General features: G+C 38.3%; 2 protein-coding genes across 7 annotated transcripts in view; one reads left to right on the plus strand and one right to left on the minus strand.

Moving 5' to 3' along the window:
* cfap221 (cilia and flagella associated protein 221) overlaps positions 1 to 16,417 on the minus strand; it is a 28,710-nt gene extending 12,293 nt beyond the window's left edge. The window contains exons 1-13 of one of the 5 annotated variants that reach the window (XM_047354898.1): positions 16,299 to 16,417; positions 15,584 to 15,761; positions 15,315 to 15,415; positions 14,521 to 14,607; positions 14,339 to 14,434; positions 13,574 to 13,725; positions 13,351 to 13,454; positions 9,541 to 9,700; positions 5,514 to 5,643; positions 5,220 to 5,331; positions 4,967 to 5,078; positions 4,415 to 4,502; positions 968 to 1,045 (exon numbers count right to left, since the gene is read on the minus strand). In XM_047354898.1, the coding sequence (XP_047210854.1) occupies positions 968 to 1,045; positions 4,415 to 4,502; positions 4,967 to 5,078; positions 5,220 to 5,331; positions 5,514 to 5,643; positions 9,541 to 9,700; positions 13,351 to 13,454; positions 13,574 to 13,725; positions 14,339 to 14,434; positions 14,521 to 14,607; positions 15,315 to 15,415; positions 15,584 to 15,713 (1,350 nt within the window). In that variant the 5' untranslated portion in view covers positions 15,714 to 15,761; positions 16,299 to 16,417. The other 4 variants (XM_047354899.1, XM_047354896.1, XM_047354900.1 and 1 more) reach the window with 4 other exon arrangements.
* Positions 16,418 to 16,747: 330 nt separating this feature from the next.
* On the plus strand, positions 16,748 to 22,852 carry LOC124861731 (secretin receptor). 2 transcript variants are annotated; one of them, XM_047355660.1, is made up of 13 exons: positions 16,748 to 16,873; positions 16,944 to 17,043; positions 17,413 to 17,523; positions 17,969 to 18,075; positions 18,924 to 19,033; positions 19,182 to 19,314; positions 19,422 to 19,575; positions 19,681 to 19,741; positions 19,822 to 19,891; positions 20,227 to 20,318; positions 21,557 to 21,695; positions 22,176 to 22,217; positions 22,300 to 22,852. In XM_047355660.1, the coding sequence occupies exons 1-13, from the start codon at positions 16,802 to 16,804 to the stop codon at positions 22,483 to 22,485; spliced, it is 1,377 nt and encodes a 458-aa protein (XP_047211616.1). In that variant the 5' UTR covers positions 16,748 to 16,801; the 3' UTR covers positions 22,486 to 22,852. The 2 variants fall into 2 exon arrangements, with proteins under 2 accessions (XP_047211616.1, XP_047211617.1); XM_047355661.1 differs by having other exon boundaries at positions 19,263 to 19,314.
* The last annotated feature ends 1,089 nt before the right edge of the window (positions 22,853 to 23,941 follow it).

Genomic DNA, 23,941 nt, shown 5'->3' on the forward strand with positions numbered 1-23,941 from the left:
TAAATATTTTCCACATTTAATGTGATATTTATCTTATAATCCAACTAGAAAACAATCAAAGGTGTTAAAAGGAAGACAGAAAAAAAATTTAAAAATCGGCGACAACCTTGACAAACACTGAAACTAATCCTTTGTTAAAGCATAGATTTAAATTCAACATTTAATTTTTTCAAGTCCTTTATTTCTTTTTATATTATAGTATGTATGAATATATGGTCCAGGTAGCTCCCGTTTACAGCTATGGACAGGTATGTTAAGGGCTTAAGGAGTTGACATAATGCTTTCCTTCCAAACAAACGATCCAACACAATCTAACCCTCTGAAAGAGTATGTTATGGTCTGATGAAATTAGACTTTTTTGGGGCCACAATTACCTATAGTATTTTTGGGTCAGAAACAACACTGCACAGAACATCACATCTAAAATAGAGAACAAAGTGGTGGCAGCATCATGCTGTGGGGTTACTTTTCTTAAGGTGCAACTGGAATATTTGTTGAGGTGGACACAATTATGAATATTTCCAAATACTAGCCAGTTTTGCCCTAAAACATTCAGGTGTCTTCTAGAAAGCTGACAATAAAGAGGGATTTATTTGTCTGCTTTAAACCATGCTTCCCAAACAGCTAAAGACCGACTTCAAGAGAACAAAAGTAAAGTTTTAGATTGAACTTGCCAGAGTCCAGACCTAAATCTGAAGAAAAATATGGGGGTAACCTGAAAAACCCTGAAAAAAGTTCAACTAAATATTAGTATAATGGTGTACCCTTACACAACCAGATTTGTTTGTTTTTCAGTTATACTGAATAAGTTATATGTCAAAATACAAATGGACACAGTTTTGTAACCTTCTATCATGGTCTCATGTCACAAAAACGTCACATGTTCAGAGGGGTGTGAACACTTTGCAGATCCACCATGTTCATTTTTACACAATCAAGGAAGACAAACACATGACTGGATGTGGACCTGTCCTGCATCACGAAGCATCCGTCTAGAAGAAAGTTTGGTCTGTTCCAGAGCAAAGTCTTCATCTCCCTTTTCAACCTTTAACATAATCAGCACAGGACACAGATTTTAATTAGATGACAAAACAAACTTTTAACATTACAGTTTTTGTCAGATATCTACAGATGTATTGTTTGCAGAGGGTGTGTGGGTGTGTGTGTGTGTGTAATAAACTGTTCAGGCTACAGACTGTCACCTCAGATGTCAGGTTACTTCTCTCTTATTAGATGAAGTTATTGACTGTAATGAACTGACATCTCTTTCACACACAGAGCATCTGATAAGTGCTCGAATAAAAGGGACATTTTAGAATAAAAAATAAAGGAGATGTTTCTTTTTTCTTTGCAAAACTTATAACAGTGATATATATTGCAAAAGCAGTTACAAGAAAATATTTCAACGTTTTTCTCTTCATCAAGCCCAAAAATCCTTTGGCTGAAGAGGAAATGTTCTCCTTGTCACAGGAAGTGTAACAGCCTAATTTAGAGGTTTAGGATTCCAAGGTGGTGAAACTCTTACTGGAAGATTACAAAACTGTAAGGGTAACACTGCATAAATGTTTGCATTCTGGCCTTTAATCAGCATTTTAATCCTCTCATAAAAACAAGAGTTCCCATAAAATATGTAAATAACGTGCGGTGATATGAGGTTGTAAAACAGGCCGTACTCCTGTGTGTGTGTGTGTGTGTGTGTGTGTGTGTGTGCGTGTGTGTGTGTGTGTGTGTGTGTGTGTGTGTGTGTGTGTCTGTGTGTGGACTACAGAATCAGTCAGGAGGAGATAAGAAAGGAAGGGCTGTTACGCCTCAACTATTCACAAACTCGTATTTCAAAATTGATCTTACTCTGGCCGACCCTGCCTTGTTTCCACGTTTACAAAATAAAAGCAATCACCTAAAACCAGAAGCATTTTTTTTTATGGCTAAAAATCCTGCCGTGGATTCAACAGTGCAAAATATTTCAAACATACAGGCTAAATGGACTTTCATGGGAGTCTGGCGTAAATTAAGTCTAAAAAATTATAATTTTCAAAGATGTGCTTCCAAAATTTCAATGCAAGATCTATCTTTCATTTATCAGTTTTAGACAAAGAATAAAGTATCTTGCTAAAGTTCACTGTTATTCAAACCCCTTCAGTCTGATCCCCCTAAATATAATCAGGAGCATCTAATTGACTTGGAGCTGTGACTGCAGAGAAATGTGGCTCAGGGCTGCTGAATACAAATGCATGCCACACTTTTTAGATTTTATTTGCAAAAATGTTTTCAGAAAAATGTGTCGTTTTCCTTCGGCGTCACAAAACCGAATCAAAATACAAAGTTCCAGCTCACGTCCGAATAGCTATTTGTGGTAGCATTTTAGTCAAGAACACCTAACCCGAGACCTAGTCACAGTCGAGACCAAACCAAAACGAGATAATTTCCAAGAATTTTCAAGGTTAAAAGCTTTGTTGCATTTGAATGTAGTCAGAAGTTTCAGTAAATTCATCTGTGGTCTTGACTGGTCTTAAGAAATAAGGTCAAGGTGATATGTGGTCAAGACTTAAAAATATGGAATCAAGACCAGTCTAGAGACCAAGTACCACAACACTAATGTGTGCTAGAAAACTAACATTAACGTCAACCTGAACACACCACCCCCACTGTGAAACGTGGTAGTGGCAGCATCATGGTTTGAGAAACTGATCACAGATGATAGGAAGATGAACTAACACAAGATGATCCTGAATGAAAATGTGATGGGATTTTAAAAATCTAAAAACTGGGGCAGAGGTTTACCTTTAGCAGGACAATGACCCTAGATATGCACCCATATCTACAGGGGTTGGACAATGAAAATGAAACACCTGGTTTTAGACCACAATAATTTATTAGTATGGTGTAGGGCCTCCTTTTGCGGCCAATACAGCGTCAATTCGTCTTGGGAATGACATATACAAGTCCTGCACAGTGGTCAGAGGGATTTTAAGCCATTCTTCTTGCAAGATAGTGGCCAGGTCACTAAGTGATACTGGTGGAGGAAAACGTTTCCTGACTCGCTCCTCCAAAACACCCCAAAGTGGCTCAATAATATTTAGATCTGGTGACTGTGCAGGCCATGGGAGATGTTCAACTTCACTTTCATGTTCATCAAACCAATCTTTCACCAGTCTTGCTGTGTGTATTGGTGCATTGTCATCCTGATACACGGCACCGCCTTCAGGATACAATGTTTGAACCATTGGATGCACATGGTCCTCAAGAATGGTTTGGTAGTCCTTGGCAGTGATGCGCCCATCTAGCACAAGTATTGGGCCAAGGGAATGCCATGATATGGCAGCCCAAACCATCACTGATCCACCCCCATGCTTCACTCTGGGCATGCAACAGTCTGGGTGGTACGCTTCTTTGGGGCTTCTCCACACCGTAACTCTATCGGATGTGGGGAAAACAGTAAAGGTGGACTCAACAGAGAACAATACATGTTTCACATTGTCCAAGGCCCAAGATTTGCGCTCCTTGCACCATTGAAACCAACGTTTGGCATTGGCATGAGTGATCAAAGGTTTGGCTATAGCAGCCATGTATATTCACCCTGTGGAGCTCCTGACGGACAGTTCTGGTGGAAACAGGAGAGTTGAGGAGCACATTTAATTCTGCCATGATTTGGGCAGCCATGGTTTTCTGTTTTTTGGATACAATCCGGGTTAGCACCCGAACATCCCTTTCAGACAGCTTCCTCTTGCGTCATCAGTTAATCCTGTTGGATGTGGTTCGTCCTTCTTGGTGGTATGCTGACATTACCCTGGATACCGTGGCTCTTGATACATCACAAAGACTTGCTGTCTTGGTCACAGATGCGCCAGCAAGACGTGCACCAACAATTTGTCCTCTTTTGAACTCTGGTATGTCACCCATAATGTTGTGTGCATTTCAATATTTTGAGCAAAACTGTGCTCTTACCCTGCTAATTGAACCATCACACTCTGCTCTTACTGGTGCAATGTGCAATCAATGAAGACTGGCTACCAGGCTGGTCCAATTTAGCCTTGAAACCTCCCACACTAAAATGACACGTGTTTCAGTTTCATTGTCCAACACCTGTACAATGGAATGGTTTAGAGCAAGGTACTATGGTATGGTATGGTATGGTATGGTATGGCAAGGTATTATGAGCTAGAATGGCCCAGTTAAAGTCCAGACCTAATCTAATTAAAAATCAGACTTGAAAATGTATGTTCTCAGAATATTTTGAAATCTATGCATCATTTTACTTCCTCTTCTGCACTACTTTGTGTTGTTCTATCACATAAAACCTCTATGAGTAAATTAAAGTTTGTAGAAATAACTTGACAAAATATGTCTGTTTTTCCTTCTTCCCAAACACTTTACAGCGTTTTTCTCTGACTCCTCACTTACTGCTGAATCTCACCATGTATTCATGCAGAGCCATCTCTCTTTCCTCTAGTATCTGCCGCTGCCTTTGCTCCGACACCGGCTCCATACCTGGATGAACTTGCCTGGGTGCAACGCACATAAATTACCTCACGAAGAATAAAAATTGAAACAAAATACACCGTTGTAGAGAAATGTGCAAATGTAGTGCGAATCAGACTTATGAGACCTCAAATTGGCTGCATTTTAATGAAGCCATTTCATTTATTCAAAAATAACGGTACTATACATAGACATGATTTCTGCCCCACCATTATTACACCTAATTTCCATATTTGTGCATGTTTTTTGTGTATATTTCTCCACGATAAACATATTGTGCTCTCTAGTGGTAACAACACAAATGTGTCTTTCTGTAAACAACGAAAACATGATTTTCATCTTTTTTTAATTGCACTTCATGTTCATTTGCATCTAAACATGCAGACATGCTGAAGACTGTGTTGAAGTCCATTAAGAAGTACACCAGAAACCCAGCAAACCGTCACTGAAAATTTAAGATAAAATGCTGTTTTTGAGTTTTTCCTACCATCTGAGATGGTGTGCTTGTTCCTCCCCTGCAGCTTGTTGAACCTTTTTCATGAACAGAGCCTCTTTCATCGTCCTGCTTTGTTTTCCTTTCATACTGCCGCAGGACAAGGCTGAAGTGGAGTGGGCGCCAAGGAAATAAAATCAAGTGATATTGTTTACAGTTTAATGGAAGTAAACTGAGTTAGAAGAGACAGAACAATTGTTTAAAGGGTTGCTGCCATGAGGAGTGAAATCACTGTGGTTGCAGATACCTTTCTTTAGATCTTTTGAATTGAGTTTATTGATGTCTTTGATAAGCATCTTCGCCACCCCTGCAGGCATACAGACATCCACTGAAGGTGGTGGCCCATGCTTAACAACCTCCTGAAAAGGAAAGATGGTGGAAAGTGTTATTTTGATGAACAAAATAAATAATACAAGTCTTTTCAAAGCTAAGTAAAACATGATGGAAAAATAAATACATTTGGAGTAAAAAACGTATCTGTTCTCGAGCTCTGCTGTGAGATAAATAAATCTGTTCCACTTTTTATTGAAGAGTTAAGCACCTTTAATTTGTCAGCCTCCTTGATCGAACTCTGCCTGCTTTTACATCTAGGAGGTCGTTGAGCAGGAAGTGGACGTCCTCTGTATTCTGCAGGGGTAGCAAGTCTGTCATCTGGTTTTCTGTCCAACTGGCTGTCATTGAGAATAAATAAAAAAAATAAAAAACATTTAAAATAAAAAACAAAGCAGGAGTTGAAAAATAAAGAGTAAAAATGAACAAGGCAAGCAACAGCCAAAAACTTGATTTAGCCCCATCCATGTTCAGTTTTCATCACTGCTGAAGAAAAGCATTCCCACAGCATGATGCAGCCACCATTGTGTTTGGTGTAAGGTGCAGAATTAATGTCCTGAAACACATGGCATTTTGCCATTTCGATGTTGGTCTCATCTGATCAAAGCAAGCTTCTTCCCTTTTTTACCTGTGTCCTCTACATGGGTTATGGGAAACTGGATTAACTTCTGGAAACTGACTATTTTGCTTTCATCCTGCAAAGTTTGTATTCTGTCTGCATGTCTGAATTGATATAAGCTGGGCAGCTGAGCTAAACTGACAAGAAATATTTGGAGTGAAACTAAAACAAAGCAAAGCTGATTATAAGTCATCAAAGAATCTCATTAAACCTCTCAGGCTAAACTAAATAGGCCGGTGCTTAAAAACACTGATCATTGCCTGATTCTCTCTGAACTGTTTAACTTTTATTTTATTTTTTTAAATACATTTTAAATTTTTTTAATCGTTCAATAACCAATTCTCCAAAAACTATTGTAGCTTGTGTTATCCACGATATATACATAAAGTGTGGAAATCGACTGCATAGAAAATCCAACAAGCCAGATATATTATTAACATGCAGGATTTGCATGCAGGGCACTTGAAATATTGTATCCAAAATATCCTTTTCAAATGTGATGGTGCAGATGATGATACTGTGATCATGACTGTGACATGTTGTGCAGCTTTAATTGAAAGCCAAAGATTTATATGAAATGAATGCCCATAATGAGTGCATAGCTTCTTACCATAAGTGTAAGTCAGTTCAAGCTGAGATGTTTAACATGTGAATGGGACTAAATCTGGAAAGACAGATATTTGTCATTACTCTATTTTCTTTGTCCAGACATGGAAAATACCTACATCCACACTGGGCGGGACCCTCATTTAAAAACGTAGCTTCTTTAGTCCATTGTTGGAAAGCTTTCATAAACTGTATCTGTAGTCGGAGGTTTCTTATGAACAGCATGAATGAATATAATAAACCAAATGTTAAATAACAGTTTGAGTAATAGTGGGAGGTGGCAGTTTTCGCCGCTTGAGTCCTTCCAAGATTAATTTTCAGGCCAGAATAGGAATGAACCTACATCAGGGCTGTTAATCTGGTGATATACTGCATGGACAGTGGAGGGAGTGTGGGGGTGGCAGAGAAGCTGTGCAATGAGGTCACCTGTCACATATTTTCTGTATCAGTCCCCTCACATTTTTTGTGATTATGTAACAACCTCCCTGAATCAATCACAGATTTTTTACAGTGTCTATAGAAGACAGCAAAGACTGATCATATTAATGGAAAATGCAGAATTGAAGAACAGTGATTAAAATATGACAGGATAATCTTTAACTAGTTGTAAAAACATCCTTTATCCATGTCAGATAAGTAATTCAGGGGAGACACCAAATAAACACAATCAAACACTGATTCAGTCTAGAGGTCTTGGGTTTTCTTTTCTGTATTTCACATGCACATATCTTATCTATCATTTGGTTTCACTGTGGGAAACAACAAACAGAGAGGGAGTGTTTTATATGCTAAATATCCATTAAGAAGCGTTATCTATTCTGATATCACTGCAGCAGCTACCAAGTTTTTTTTCCCCCCATGAATTATTAACTTTTGGTGGAGATAACAGCAGACAGTGCAGCTGAAGATGCTACTGCTGCGTGATGGATGGCACTATCATTCTCATGGGAGCAAAATTAAACATTAGATTTTTATGCTAGCTGTAAAAATAAATGGAATGCTCTAATTAGCACACAAAGCCATTTGAGGAGAATCCAGTTTCCACCCCAAACTTGCTCCGAAAACCCTGGGACATTTTTATTTTATAAGAACAACAGAAAAGAAAGAAATTGTTTTAACTACACTGTTCAAAAAAATAAAGGGAACACTCAAATATCACATCCTAGATCTGAATAAATGAAATATTCTCAATGAATATTTTGTTCTGTACAAAGTTGAATGTGCTGACAACAAAATCACACAAAAATCATCAATGGAAATCAAATTTATTAACCAATGGAGGCCTGGATTTGGAGTCACACACAAAATTAAAGTGGAAAAACACACTACATACTGATCCAACTGATATAATGTCCTTAAAACAAGTCAAAATGAGGCTCAGTATTGTGTGTGACCTCCATGTGCCTGTATGACCTCCCTACAACACCTGGACATGCTCCTGATGAGACGGTGGATGGTCTCCTGAGGGATCTCCTCCCAGACCTGGACTAAAGCATCCGCCAACTCCTGGACAGTCTGTGGTGCAACAAGACGTTGGTGGATGGAGCGAGACATGATGTCCCAGATGTGCTCAATTGGATTCAGGTCTGGGGAACGGGCGGACCAGTCCATAGCTTCAATGTCTTCATCTTGCAGGAACTGCTGACACACTCCAGCCACATGAGGTCTAGCATTGTCCTGCATTAGGAGGAACCCAGGGCCAACCGCACCAGCATATGGTCTCACAAGGGGTCTGAGGATCTCATCTCGGTACCTAATGGCAGTCAGGCTACCTCTGGCGAGCACATGGAGGGCCCTGCAGCCCTCCAAAGAAATGCCACCCCACACCATTACTGACCCACTGCCAAACCGGTCATGATGAAGGATGTTGCAGGCAGCAAATCGCTCTCATGGTGTCTCCAGACTCTGTCACGTCTGTTACATGTGCTCAGTGTGAACCTGCTTTCATCTGTGAAGAGCACAGGGCGCCAGTGGTGAATTTACCAATCCTGGTGTTCTCTGGCGAATGCCAAGCATCCTGCACGGTGTTGGCTCTGGACACTACGCTGACAGACACAGCAAACCTTCTTGCCACAGCTCACATTGATGTGCCATCCTGGATGAGCTGCACTACCTGAGCCACTTGTGTGGGTTGTAGAGTCCGTCTCATGCTACCACGAGTGTGAAAGCACCACCAACATTCAAAAATGACCAAAACATCAGCCAGAAAGCATCGGTACTGAGAAGTGGTCTGTGGTCCCCACCTGCAGAACCACTCCTTTATTGAGTGTCTTGATAATCACCAAAGATTTCCCCCTGTTGTCTATTCCTTTTGAACAACATCATGTGAAATTGATTGTCAATCAGTGTTGCTTCCTAAGTGGACAGTGTGATTTCACAGAAGTTTGATTTACTTGGAGTTATATTGTGTTGTTTAAGTGTTCCCTTTATTTTTTTGAACAATGTATTTATGTGGGACATCGAATACACATGAAAACCAACAAAATGCAGAAGAACTGAGTTCACACACACACACACACACACACACACACACACACACACACACACACACACACATACTCAGTGTGATCTCAGTGTTACATGTCCAGCAATCATAAAACAACTTGTTTTTCTGATCTTTAGATATAGGGCGACAGCATCTGTGCTGTATGCACCAAGGTTCCTACATCATTTTGGTGAAAATCCTAGACTTTACTGCGCTCTGTTTAAATATAGAAGATCAGTACGATCTTATGGCATATATTTATACAGTTGTAAGGCTTTCAATATGGAACCTGCTATAACCACAGGAAAGAAGTGAGGATGGATGGATGGATGGATAGATGGATGGATGGATGGATGGATGGATGGATGGATGGATGGATGGATGGATGGATGGATGGATGGATGGATGATAGAGGTTTTCATACTCTTTACCAAAATATCCAGACTCCACCTACACTACTGGTATTTTACTCATAAAATGCAAAATAACATTTTACTATCAATAACATAATGTCACATGGTCTTTTACCCGAGTGCTAAATGAAGAGTTGAGCTCCCGTTGATGGTGCACAGGTAGGGTTTGGTGTTGAACTGGGAGACAACCAGCTGGAAGGTGAACTGAGACCTTTCATACTGGAGAGGACAGAACGTCACAGTAATCTTTGCTTCTCCATTGGCTGGTATCACACCTGGGAAGGAAGATTGACTCTGACTTTATTAAGCTCAGACGCATCACATGCAAACCAAGACCAATGATGACTGATATAGCTAAATATTACGTGCTAGCATTTTCAGTCAACAGAAACTAGTTAGCATATAGCCTGAATCTGATTGGTAGTTAGCTCAAAATAAATTAAATGACAAAAAAAAGCTTCAGTTTTTTTCTGATGATGGTAGCTAAAGATGAAATAATGAGAAAACATTCAGTCAAAATGGTATGTGTCAATCACCTGGGTCATGGCAACTACAACAGGTTTAAATCGAAGGCAACCACACTTTCAATCAGTTTTTCTAAAAAAAACCTCTCTATCAATTCTGGAGGCTCACAGTTGAGTAACCTGGAGTTGGAAGCTGCTGTTTTTAACCACATGGAGACCCATCTTCCTAGGAGCATTCCAAGTAGATGAAAATCAACAATCCACCCATACATACCCTGGGTCATTATTGTTTGGTGTGAGTTGTGAGTTGAAGTCCAGTTGCCTTTGATTTAAGCCTATTGTAGTAGCCACAATAGTAACGTCTGTACAGCAACAGTTTTATTATGGTTACAAATGCATTTATTCAAAGATTGTTTTGTGCCAAACAATATAATATAATTGTATGTAAATATTTGAACAAATGGATGTGGCACAATTAGTCATCAGTTGTGGCCATTTATGTTGAATTTTTGTAAATCACAAGTTCTATTTTTGTTTTTAGGTGGTTAGAACATACTTCAGATTGTTTAGAATTATTATGAGTACTTCCCATTAATTTAAGAGATTAATAACACACCAGGGTGGGGTGTGGAGAAGGTCCTTTTGTTTGTCAAATGTCTGGTGTGTCGACGGGAGGTTTATTGCAATGATTTTTTGACCACTTTTTTGAACTTGTAAGATAAGATTAAGTTAACTTTCGTTAACATCTGAGTTGTAAGAATTGTTTTGTTATTATTTTTCGCAAGAAATAAAGAACGTATTTTTCAAACAATCAAGTCGGAAGTGCATTGAAGGAACTAAACCACCTGTTGCTACCCACAGCTTTTTTCTTGGAATTATTTTGGTTTGGAAACAAAAAGGCCATGACAGCATCTAGAAATTGTCTCCAAGACTAATCATCTTCCTTTTACCTTGGTTGATTTCTTCTGATGTTTCCACCAAAGGAAGCAGTGTTTGACGTTTGCCTTAAAATACATCCATTAGAATGCCACAATTAACTTCATTGTTGTGAAATAACTGAATCAGAGGCTTTCAAAGTATAGACATCATCATTTGTGCATCCCAAATTGTTTACAAGCATTACTGCATGTAAAATCTCTAAAACATTTTCTTTTGTATTATTCTGCGTTTCGTAAATAGAAAAATGTTGGTGATGGTTTAGAAGATGACGCAGAGAGATTTTTGCTTCAAAGTTTTATCATTTTACCTCCCTAAGATTCATTAAGATCAACTGTTAAAATGATAAAGCACAGATAAAGAAAATTATATAAATAGGAAAATCTAAATTAATTGAAGAGGGTGGTAAATTGGTTACAAAATTAAAATAAGAAACAGGTTTTCATTGACCAATTTGTAAATTATTTCAAATTTTAATTGTTCTCGTTTTATTAAATTCATAGTTTATCAAATCTAGCTGACTTTTAATATTTGCAATATTTCCTTGCTTCTGCCTTGAAATGTGAATGATGTTAATCACCTTCATGTTTTCTTCATCTCTTCTATTTGAATCTTTCAACTTTTTCCGCTTTAACTATTTTTTCACGATGTCCTCTCAAGTAAATAAAAGGTAGCACCTTAAACTTACTCATCCACAAGACATCTCCCACAGTCTTCTGTCTGCTTAGGGCATAGAGGAAGAAAAAGTGGGAAACAGAACCGTAAAATCAAACTGCAACTGCTCTGGTGATTGTGTGTTTTCATGCGATGCTGTTATTTGTTTAAGCAGAAAGGAGGAAGCGCAAAACGGCACGTCCAGAAAACCAGAAACTCATTTGTATCTCTCTTCTTCTCATTCCAACAATTAAGCCAGCTGTAATCTGGTTCCCAAGTGCTTTCCCTCCATCTGTTGTGATGCTTTCCAGACCACGAATGCTGCTGTGTGCCAGTGTGTGGAAACTAGAGGGACCCTTCAAGTCCTGCAAAGACTTATATAATACACAACACATTGCTCGGAAGATTGGGGAAAGCAATGCACACTTGCTTCGTCTAGTGGGTGGATTCTAAATTTGGAGGGCAAAAAGTGAGTTAAAGTAAAAATATTTCCATTAGTGTTCACACCCCCTGACCTTTGCTCATGCTATAACCACAAACTCCAATGCGTTTTACTAGGATTGCTTTTATAATAGATCAGCACAAGACGATGCATAACTGTGAAGTGCAAGAAAAATGATTTAATTCTTTTTTTTTTTTTTACAAATAAAAGTGTGATGTGCATTGAGTTAATCCCCAGAGAAAAATCTATTGGAACCGGTTGCCTTAAGAAGTGGCTTCCAGCTGTTCTGTGAACCTCTGAGGTTTGTTAGAGAACATCAGTGAACAAACAGCATCATGAAAACACAGCGGACAGGTCAGGGAGAAAGTTATAGTAGGCTTTAAATCTAAATGCTAAGCTTTGCACGTCTCACAGAGAACTGTTTAATCCTCCATCTGAAAATGGAAAAGGTACTGTGAAACTACCAAGACCCAGGTGTCCACCTAAAGTGACAGGCTGGGCAAAGAGTGTGTTAATTAGACAAGCTGCCAAGAGGCCCATGGTAACTCTGGAGGAGCTGTAAATCAATACCAAATTATTCATATCCCTAGCAGATTTAGATTTAATTATTGTCCTTTAACCAAGAAGAAGACAGGCATCTCTCAAAACAGAATAAAACAATATAAATTGAGAATCAATTTTGAAATTAAATATTCTTCTCAATAATCAATGGAATAATTGATGATCAAACTATAATTGTTAAGCATCTTTTGCATGTTTCCACTGGTATTTTAATGATTTATCAACATTAAGCACACTGTGAAACATATTTTTGGCCGCATCATGCCATGGAGACCATCTTCCTGTCTTCTTCAGCAAAGATGGGAAGATGATCAGAGCTGACTGGAAGATGGATGGAGCTAAATACAGGGCAATCCTGGAAGAAAGCCTGTTAGAGGTTGGAAAAGCCTTGAGACTGGGATAGAGGATAACCTCTTCACCCAATCTGACTGAGCTAGAGCCATTTTGCAAAATATAATGGACAAAAATGTTTGTCCTTGGATGTGCAAAGCTGGTAGAAGCAAACCCCAAAATACCTGCAGGAGTGATTGCAACAAAAGGCAGTTCTACAAGGTTTTAACTCAAGGGACGCTGAATAGCAACGCATCATTTACCTTCCATTTCACATAAAATCTCAACTAAATACATTGGAGCTTGTGGTTTTAACTCAAGAAAATGTAAAAAAAAACTCCAAGGTGTATGAATACATTAGCAAAGCACTGTAAATACCCAATGTACCAACATGCTGTCTTTTAAAAACCTTTTTAGTGAAGGTGTTCAGTAAGAGGTCAAAAGAAGTCAATAAAACATGCATGTATTATACAAGTATCTTTTTATTCTTTCTTTTCTCATTTTTGATGTGAAATTAAACTATTTTAGACATATTTACCTGTGAGGGGGTGGATGGAGAAGGCCTCGTGTGGCTGAATAACATACACCTGAAACTCAAAGTCAATTGGACAGCTGCATCTCAGGGGAATTGCTCGATGAACACTGGAGACAGGGAAGGGAAAAAAGAAGAAAAAAGATTTTATTCATCTATGACTGGACACCAATGGATGAATGGAAGCAAGGACAGCTGTACTGAAGAATACAAAGAGACAGGTAAATGCCTGGGCAGATGGAAGGTCAGAGCACTCTCCACCACGGATCTCCACACACACCTTTGTCCGAGCGGAACGGCTGCCAGGTCGATGTGAGGGGGGATGTGCAGGTCATCAATGACAGGGTAAGCATGAACTGGAATTAACAGGTTCTCTTCACCCTTAAAGGAATGTAGGTGGATGGGATGAACAAGGCAGAGAGATATCATGAGAAATGTCTTGAGGTAAAACAGTGGGTTGCGTCATCCAAAAAAATAGGTAGAAAGCAGCCAGAAATTGCTCCTGCTAGGCGGCCAAATGTTTGCTGAACTCTGGAGAGTAAATGTTTTTTTTTTTTTTTCTGTCTTCTCAAACCCGCGGTCGGTCATGGGCGTTCACACTGAGCCAGATTCTGGTTCTACTAGATGTTTCTTGGTGTTAAAGGAGTGTTTTCCTCACCACTTTCGCTACATGCATGCTCAGTATGAGGAATTGCTGAAAAGTCATTATAAATGCTAATATGTATACAGTTTGTATCCACTTGACTTGTTTGAATGTTTCTGTATGATCCGATTGAATTCACTTTTTTTGTAAAGTGCCTTGAGGCGACGTGCTGTGAACTGGCATTATATGAATAAACTGAATTAAATTGAATAAGACAAGAGTTTATTAACCGGCTTTTAGCACAAATGTGAAACCATCTTTGAGACTCAGAACCAATTAGGTTGCAAAACAAACAACACAATTAACAGAAGCGAAGTGACCATAATGGACTGAAAACACGTGGAAGTTAACCTTGCAGTGAACACGGATGCAGTCATAGAAGTAGCGCCACTCCTCCGGGCAGAACGCAATCTTCAAGGTGTAGGCGAGGCCGGGGATGAGCCGACACTTAGCAGACACAGAGGCGAGCATCAATGTTGATTGTATTCATGGATGAGTAGAGCAGTAGACTTTAGATTCAGGTCAATAAATACCTTTTTGGTGTAAGTTGTCTGGAAATACTTTGTTTGGGTTGGAATTATATGAATATTTATTGCTTCAGATGAGGTGTTGATTAGTTTCTGCTGGAGGAAAAGAGGGGAAAAGGTGCTTTCATCAAATCATGAGCATTAGAGAAAATCATATGAGTTTCAGTAACATCTTTAACACATACAGGGTTTTAAATCAGTCCCTATTCACTGAAAAGAAATGTATTCCAGGTAGAAATGGGATAATAGGACTGCTACTTTGCAGCCTTCTTTGTATGCCAAAGCCAATGTCCTGGTTTAATGATAAAGTTTTTAAGTTCTCAGAATTTCAGTGATCAATCTTATCCAAATATATCACAGAAAAATACTACATTTAACAGAAAAGCATTTCTGAAAACACGGCTGCTCCAACTTTATGGTCAACAACATAGCTGCCCTGTTAAATGATTCCCCAACCTAAGCTCTGGATTTCCGCAGCTCCTCCAGAGTTACCATAGACCTCTTTGCTGCATCTCTGACTGAGCTCCTCATGTCTGGCCTGTCAATTCAGGTCGATAGAGATTTACATTTGTGCCATTCTCTTAAAATTTTCAGATGATGGATTGATCTATGGGAGATGATCGATGCTAGAGATATTGTTTTATAACCTAACACTGTTTTAAACTTCTCCACAACTTTATAATTGGTTTTCCACATAAAATTTAATACAGCTTGGGTTTGTAGTGTGACAAAATGTAAAACTGTTCAAGGGTAATAAAGACTTCTGCAAGGCACTGTAGCCGAACCAGTATTATCCTCACCAGGATCTTGGTGTAATTCTTTCCAAGCTCAAAGCTGCTGAAGTGCAGCTCCGAGGGCTCGGCATGGATCTGACTGTTGCTTTTCGGTTTGGCATAGATCTCTAAAAGTGAACATGAAGACGCGTCAAAAAATTCAAGTCTGTACAAAATCAAACAGAATTAAAGCAGCTGAATGTCACAAATAAACAGTAAATGTCAATATGGAGTTTCTAGTTTTGTTTATTACTGAATCTCTTCAGAGTGACAGAAGAACTGGTTAATGCATATACTTGAGTCCAGCAAATGATTTGGGATGCTGGCTCTGCTCCTGGTTTCCTCCACCAGCTGGCTCAGGGGCAGAGGCGTCCCTCTCCTGTGGGCCTCCAAGAGCGTCTGCGGGCCAGACGGGGCCACCTCCATCCTGGCAAAAGGTCAGCTCTGGCTCCTCATGAGAGAGATGATAGAAGGCTGGAGGGGAGTCAAGGAGACGGTTGTATGTGGAGAAATAATAAAGGTGGTAAACCCAGGAATAAATGAAGGGTAGAAAGAAGCAGCAAGACAGAAACAAAAGGAAGGAAGGAAGGAAGGAGGGAGGAATATAGGGAAGGGAGAAAGAAAGAGGAAGTAAGGAAGGAATGCACCGATTGGTGAATGAATGGAAAGTATACAATTTAGACAACAGAGAAAAAGCCTATTAATACACATTTTAAATATATATATTTTTTTCCACAATTATTCAGATCTAGATCCAAACTTTTCCAGACTGCGTAGGAACCCCGTCACGTGTCAGAGTCAAAATAATTAACATAAACGTGGAGTTTGGCTACAACAAATTTAGCTAATTATCTTACTGAAACTCGCGTTAACGTAAACAAGTCACATAAAGTCAAAATTTCGAGCAGAAAACGTACAGCGTTTTAATTTATAATTTCATGACGTACTTAAATTAAACACAAATTTGTTGCCCCTATAAAACCAACGGTCATATTTCATGAACAGTCCTACCGGAGCTGTGACGTCTAAACACTTAGACACCTCTCGCTGTTTGTAAACAGAACTGACCGGACGCCTGCGTTACCATGGTGACGGGGAAGGGGCGGGAAAGAGGTTAGAGCGCGAGGAGAGGGGCAAGCGGGACCCGTTAAATTTCGTCAATGAACCGAAACTCACACCGGAAATACGTGGCTTGTGTCTCAACATAAGAGTCAAAACATACGCACACGTGCTTTTTGGGTGTTTTCATGAAAGTAAATTTAAAAAGCATACTAAAAGATAAAATAAAGTGCATTTTGAATATTTCTATTTCATAAGAACAGTAAGTTATGGCGTGTATTTCTCTGCATAATCATTTTATTTTGAAACTCAATGAAACTCAAAGTTAGCTTTCTAAGTTCGGCCTGCCCAGTTAACTAATATGTTTGATTTTAAGGGCTCATATATCAGCTGCATAACAGCAGGGATGTTGTTTTTTACTCAGATCAGCCATGCAGCTTGGTGTTTGGGCGTAGATGGGTTTCTTCGGGGGAAAAGGGAACATCATGAAGAAAGTTGGACTTATTGGGGTGCTGCTTTTACACCAGGTAAAGAAAAGGACACCTGCTTGATTTAAATCCATGAGAATAAAAAATGCAATAGTATTTTATTTTACAGGGTAGATCATCATCTGGTTGCTATCCTCACGTTAATCTTGTTAAGGATGAAAAAAAGTGTATGAAAGATCTAATACTGTTCGTGGAACAAAAAGCAAAAGGTAAGTTTATAGTTTTTGCTTTTTTAAATTTTTAATCATTTTTAACAAGTGTGCAATTTTTTTGACAGAAATGACTTAGTTTTACAGATTTGCAATTTACATATTACTTAAACGAGTAAAATGTTTACCATTGAGTCTTTACAGACATTTCGTTATATTTTAGTGACAGCTGGTGGTGATATAAAAACATGCACTCCAATATTTATCCTGAAATAAGATTAATATTATAATATATTATAATATATAAATTTTCTTTAATTTAGACCATTAAACCATGTTTTTTTTTCACGTATCAATTTTTCATACATGCCGCTTTGCCTCTCGCAGCAAATAAACATAAAACCTGTCGTTCTTCTTTTATTTGTTTAGTAAACAGCAGTGTGCATTGTAAGGGGATGTGGGACGATTTGCACTGCTGGCCACCTGCCTCTCTGGAGGAAACCATCTCTCAACCATGCCCAGATTTCTTTAATTCAGAAGGTGAGATGCAAGCATGATGACGCACATTTAAAAACTATAACCCATTATTTGCACCACATCACACTGGTTAATTATTTCCCTGAAAAACTCATTTGTCTTCTGAGGGGAGTGAGACTTCTTCCTCTTAGAATCTCTATCCAAACAGCTATGTGAAGCTTGTGTATACAAACGACTGGGTAACATGTAGGAGTTCCGCGTGTTAAAAGATAAGGATAATAAATTATCTAAACAGGAAGTGCGTTAAAATGATATATTAATGTCTGTCGCTTTTAACCTATCAAAATTTATTATAATGAACTTAACTTAGGTTCATTATTCTAAATAAAGAAGTTGTGTGCACCATTGACATTTTGTCAGTCATTGCTTTCATGCAAATATTTCTGCAGAGCCCCTTTTTTACAGTCAAGGGAAGAGAGGAAGCAGTGATTTAATTGGTATTTTGCAGGTAAAGTGCATCGCAACTGCACCACCGATGGATGGACAGACCTTCTCATTCCATATGAGGATGCGTGTGGCTACACTTTCAATGAGTCGCTCCACTTTCTGGGAGAGGTAGGCAGTTTTTAGAGATTAATTTAGACATTAAATTATACGCAGATGGAACCCATTTATTCATTAGGTAACTACAAGGCAATCGGCTACAGACTTACTTAGATGTGTATTTATTTAAAAAAAAAAAGGTTGGTCTATCAAATGAAATGGTAAGAATAATTTTGGAAGGCACAGTCAGTGTAGCTCCTAGTCTTTTGTGATACTCTAGTCCTTGTAATGGCTGCAGCTGCCATCTTTGAGACTGACAAGGGTTTTCCAGAAAGTAGAAAAAGAAACACAGTAACAGCTACAAACCTGCTGGTAGGCATATCAGCTGGTAAAGGTTAGCCAGTTTTGCAAAATATAAAATATCTACAGAATCCTCCATACATATTTCCCCCCTGGAAGAAACTTTAAAATAAAATGTTTTTTTAATAGCATTCACATAGTTTCACATTAAAAATGTGCTTTGCAGTGAGCGATGGATATGTTTTTAACCTCTCTTATCATCCTCTTCACTGTCCATGGTGGTAAGTCAAACCTGGGTCCTCATTTGTCACAGATCTGGTTGTTTTAAACTTTTAAAATATGCCCTGACTGTAAATCCAGTGCAGTGAATAAGTATTCTCCCCATTGCAGATTTCTTATGTTTTTGCTTGTTACAATTACATTTTTCAGATCATCATATTATTTTCAGTATCACAGATAATCTGAGAAAACAGAAAACGCAGTTTTTAAATGATGATTTTATTTATTAAGGAAGAATAGCTCTAAACCAAAAACCAAAAAACATTTGTAATAACTAGGATTATTAATTTTTTTAATATCATAATGAATTACCAACAAATGAAACTAATGTTTTTTCTCAGCCCCCAGATTCCCATCTGTATTTCTCCTATGTGAAGACCATGTACACCATTGGATACACACTCTCTCTTATCACTCTTACCATCGCTATCACCATCTTCTGCCTGTTTAGGTGAGAAATATTTCCATTTTTTTTGTCGTTCCTTTAACCACAGACCACTCTGTAAAACCCTACAATGCCTCACCTTTGCCCTGTTAGCATGTCATTGAGTGAAGCACAGCTGAACCTGCCTCTAAAGCAGAATTAATATATTCTTCAGGAAGCTGCACTGTACCAGGAATCACATTCACATCCAGTTGTTTATCTCCTTCATCCTGAAAGCCATGTTCATCTTTATCAGGGACAGTCTCCTTTTTACCAATGAAGAGTTCTACCACTGCGACAGCTACCCAGTAAGGATGAAAACCATTCATTCCAAATAAGAAACATCAAGTTAAAAATATATGAAGAATTTCTTGCCACTGAAATGAGACTTTCTCTCCTGTAACAATGTCTGCAGGTGGCTTGTAAGATTGTCTTGATGTTCTCCAACTACTCCATCCTTGCCAACTACAGCTGGCTGTTGGTGGAGGGTCACTTCCTGTTCACCCTGGTGAGCCGATCCTTCTTCTCCGTGAAGAAACACATCGCCTGGTACATCCTCCTCAGCTGGGGTACTGCGTATATTGCATCTCACAGTTTTGGTGTTGCTTCACCTGTAAACTCATGCTTACAGATCAATACTGTCTCTGAATATTACGTTTCTAAATATCTTACAGGTGTACCATTTATTATTATTGTCTGCTGGGGATGTGCTAAGTTTTTTTATGAAGATGAAGGGTAAGGAGCTAAAAATATTAATCAATCGTTCACTCTAACTTGTGAAATGACAGAAATTATTTCTTATTTCCCGGCCACAGATGTTGGGAAACCAGGAGACATGAATGGATTTGGTGGATACTACGAGTGCCAGTTCTTCTCACCATATGTGTAAAACATTTGTCCCTTTTTGCAAAACATTATTCGAAGATATATTTTGCATATTTCCGGAAACAAAATTGCATATTTTGATGTAAATTGCTTCACACTAATAGCTACGTTAATTAAAATGCTAACACCAATGGCTAGTTAGCTTAGCTTAGCATAAGGACAGTAATGTTAGCTAATGCTAATGTATATATAAAGCAAACATATATTTAGTATACAAGCCTCAACTGTATGATTCTTCTCACCTATCCTAAAAGACGGATGTCAAACCAATCAGAGCATTTATATTTGAACTTTTCAAATAAAATAAATGTTTTTTATTGTTCTACTTATTTTAGGTGAATCTCTCCTTTTTCTTGGGTATTTTGAGAATACTGATCAGCAAACTCAGAATGCCAGATGCACACCGGAGTGAATTTAGTCAGTATATGTGAGTCGTTTTCACATTATTTAGTATTATTGCATTGCAATTTTATTTTATATGACAGAAAAGATTTTGAGGCATTGGTGTATTGCTCCTTACTTTTACCTCAGTAACTGGAAGGTGGATCAAAACCAACCTATTTTTGTTCTGGCTGCAAGTTTGAAAACCAGCAGTTAAATAATTATTGCTGTTAGGGACTGTGGTAACTGATGCCAATAACACAAGCCAATATCTGTATATTTCTTTGCTTTGTATGTATTGTAACACGGTAATAACACATTAACTAAAACATTAATTTACAAGAACCTCTTTCAGAAACAAGGGTCTTTCTGTTTATTGACTGAAAAAACTAGGGCTATAACAGATTCTGCCAAAGAGATGGGCTCCAGACGTAGTGAAAATATAATTTAAACAGATCCTAAATTGTTCGCACATGTCTATGTTTAGCCAAACGTGGCAGTGGAAAAAGAGAAACCAACTATTAATATAGCTTTCTTTATAAATACTCTGTCATGGTTACAAGATTTCTTGGAGTGATTTCACTTCTGGTATAGCATGTAACCGATGTCAACCAGAGTTGAATGTTTCATGACTTTCAAACCCTGGTTGCTATCTCAGCCAAAGCTCTAGCTTGTCTCTCCACTGCAATAGATGTGGTTAATAATGAAGTGTTTGTTGGCAAGCTCCTTTAAAATCCCCTACAGTTGCACATTTTGACAAATATCAGAAATCTATATATTAGCCTATATTTTTACAATCAAACTCTAAAATATTCATTTTATACTTTTTAGCATGCGGTGTGAAAGGACTGCTGCACATCATTTGTATATGGAAGTCAAGATTTTCAAGTTCCACAAAAAAGGCCTGGTCTTATGATCAAACATGGCTACCTTTAAACATAAACAACGGTGATAGCTGCAGAAAAAGGCTGACCACAAAGCCAAACAGAAATCTGGCAGGTTTTCTGACTCACAGCCAGAATGTGGTTAACTCGGGTGGGACACCATTCCTAGATCTGAGTTCCACCTTCCAAGGTAAAGGGAGAGCAGAGTTTTAAATTGTTCAAAAGAGAAAGAAGCATAGATTGTTCCTGATTGCTTAATTTGTTTTGTGCATTGTGAGATAAAAAAAAATTAACTTTAATTTTCCAAACACAATATGAGATGGAAAACTACCAACAGGTATAGATAACTTTAGCCTGGAGAAATCTATTAATGAAAAAAAAATATTTTTTTCTTCAACAGGAAGCTGATTAAATCCACATTTTTCCTGGTGGCTCTGTTTGGTCTGCACTGCATTCTGTTTGTTTTCTTACCTGTCGAAGTCAGCAGCTCTGTATTTAAGATCTGGATGTTTGCAGAGCTGGCGCTGTCATCCACACAGGTAAACTTTGGTAGCCTCACCCAGGCCTCATTTCTGACAGATCTGCAAAATCAAGAAATCACCTAAACAGAACCTGTTAACATGAAGTAGGCTAAAAAAAGTTGAAAAAGCAGCATATCATGCCTCATTCTAAAGAAATGTAGGAGCAAATGAGAAATAAAGTCGCATCTAGCAGCTATCTCTAAGGTTTTGGGATTTGTTGCTGCCATGGGTTGAACTTTTCCATACTGGGCCATGTTCTGAATAGCTGTTTTCCACTGATAAATTAAATAATTTGAAAGCTGCTTTTTGTATTTACTGAGGTTATCTTTGTCTAATATTAACATTTTTATGCTGATCTGAAACATTTTACCGTGACACAAAGGGGGAAAAGCAAATCTGTTTGGAGGAAAATGGTTTTTCACAGCACTGTTAAATTGCGTCGTCTTAGAAGACGTCGATCCATCTAAACTCTAATCCTTCTCATCCCACATCTGCCAGGGTTTTGTGGTTGCTGTTCTCTACTGCTTCATGAATGGAGAGGTGAGATCTGAACTGTCAGATAAAATCCTAAAATGTGAATCTTGTGAAGTTTGGACCTAACTGGGCAACTTACATATTTTAGGTGCAGCAGGAGTTTAAGAAGAGATGGAAAAGATGGAAGCTCACTCAGCACCTTCCCAGTCGGCGTCGTCAGCATCACGGCTCTATCAGCCAAATTGGGTCACCTCACACACAGGTCTCCCTGCTGCCCTCTTCTCCAGGCAGTCTTACGACCACTGGATTCCCTACAGATACTCTGGAGATGTGAAACTAGCTCTGTGTGAGAACTTTTGCTGAAATCTTATACAAACCAAATTTGATTGAAAGTGAACACTTACTGGATAGCTTACTTTTGCCTTTGTGTGCTGAATAAAAAAAATCTTACCTGACTGGACGAGGGTAGGTCTTACAACATTTTTTATCTACATCGCGTAGAACTATAAGCAATACCCAGCATTTCGAGATGAATAAAATACTCTCTGACACAGCATATAGATGAGAAAGCATACTTCCTTTAAACGCTAGTGTTTTAACTATTTTGTACATATATTGGATTGAAGGAATATCTTTGGTTTTTAACAATCTTTTTCCATTTTGGCTTCATCTTTGTTTAATAAATAATTACATGGTGAAAACTGGTGTTGTTTTGTACATTTGTAGTTTGATTTAGATCATTTTAGAGACCGATTAAGGCCAGATCATTTGTACCTAAGAAATTGGTGGTGTACCAGCTATAGCACCATATTAGGCTACTACAAATCCATCAGTCTCATAATCGATCAAAAACAATACAAATGAGGAATTACTTTACTTTTCCAAGTAGCGCTCTCTAAAACAAAGCAGCATACTTGGTTTAACCTGGGCAGTTTAACTCTTATGGAACAAGTTTTTATGTAATTCTCGCCTTCATCTGTATTTTCTTGTGACATAGTCTGGTTTGTGTTCAGTCCAAAAGGTTGCTTTAAGGATATTGGCTTGGCTGTCAGTGCTGGTGCTGGTTTTTGGATCTCTAGAAGTTCCTTCTTTGGATCAACTGTGGCACCAAACTGCTAATGTTAAAGAAGAAAGCTGTCCTAAAAATCAAATCTACTGGGTGAAGCTAATGGCACCTCCACCATGTGCAAAGAAGAAGAAAAAACTAAATCTTGCAGGTACTTTGAACAAATCAGACAAAGCAAATGGGGAAAAAAAAAGATTAACCCGATCCAGTCTCAAAAGGGTGATCAGAAAACTATGATCCAGTTGGACAAGTGTTCTTGAAGTATTATCAAGTTATTTTTGAGTCTCTTAAATTAACAGTTGGTTACCACTTTAGAGGTCACCAGGGACTGATCCACCAACCAGAAGCCAACTTTGGGTAACATGAGAGCTCGGTTGTGTTATACAGCTAATGACAAATGGATTCTGTTATTTTTTTCTAAAACGCCTTCTTAAGACATTAAGTTTTAAAAATGTATCACTTCAACAATAACAACCATCTCGAATGTTTCTATATTCAACCATTTCAATCATTACCTTGAAAAGACAGATTCACATTAGTTTTACACATAAACGTCACCCTTAAATACCTGTAGATACTTTGATTTACAAATGTAACAAAAATCAGACTATTATATATAAGCTTTTTCATGTGTCACCTTGAAAGAAATGTTTCACATTTATCGGCAGCTTACATATAAACTAAAAGGGCAACAGCAGAAAGAAAACATTGTGAAAACACTCCT

This window comes from Girardinichthys multiradiatus, chromosome 24, assembly GCF_021462225.1.
Source record: "Girardinichthys multiradiatus isolate DD_20200921_A chromosome 24, DD_fGirMul_XY1, whole genome shotgun sequence".
Lineage (NCBI taxonomy): Eukaryota > Metazoa > Chordata > Actinopteri > Cyprinodontiformes > Goodeidae > Girardinichthys > Girardinichthys multiradiatus.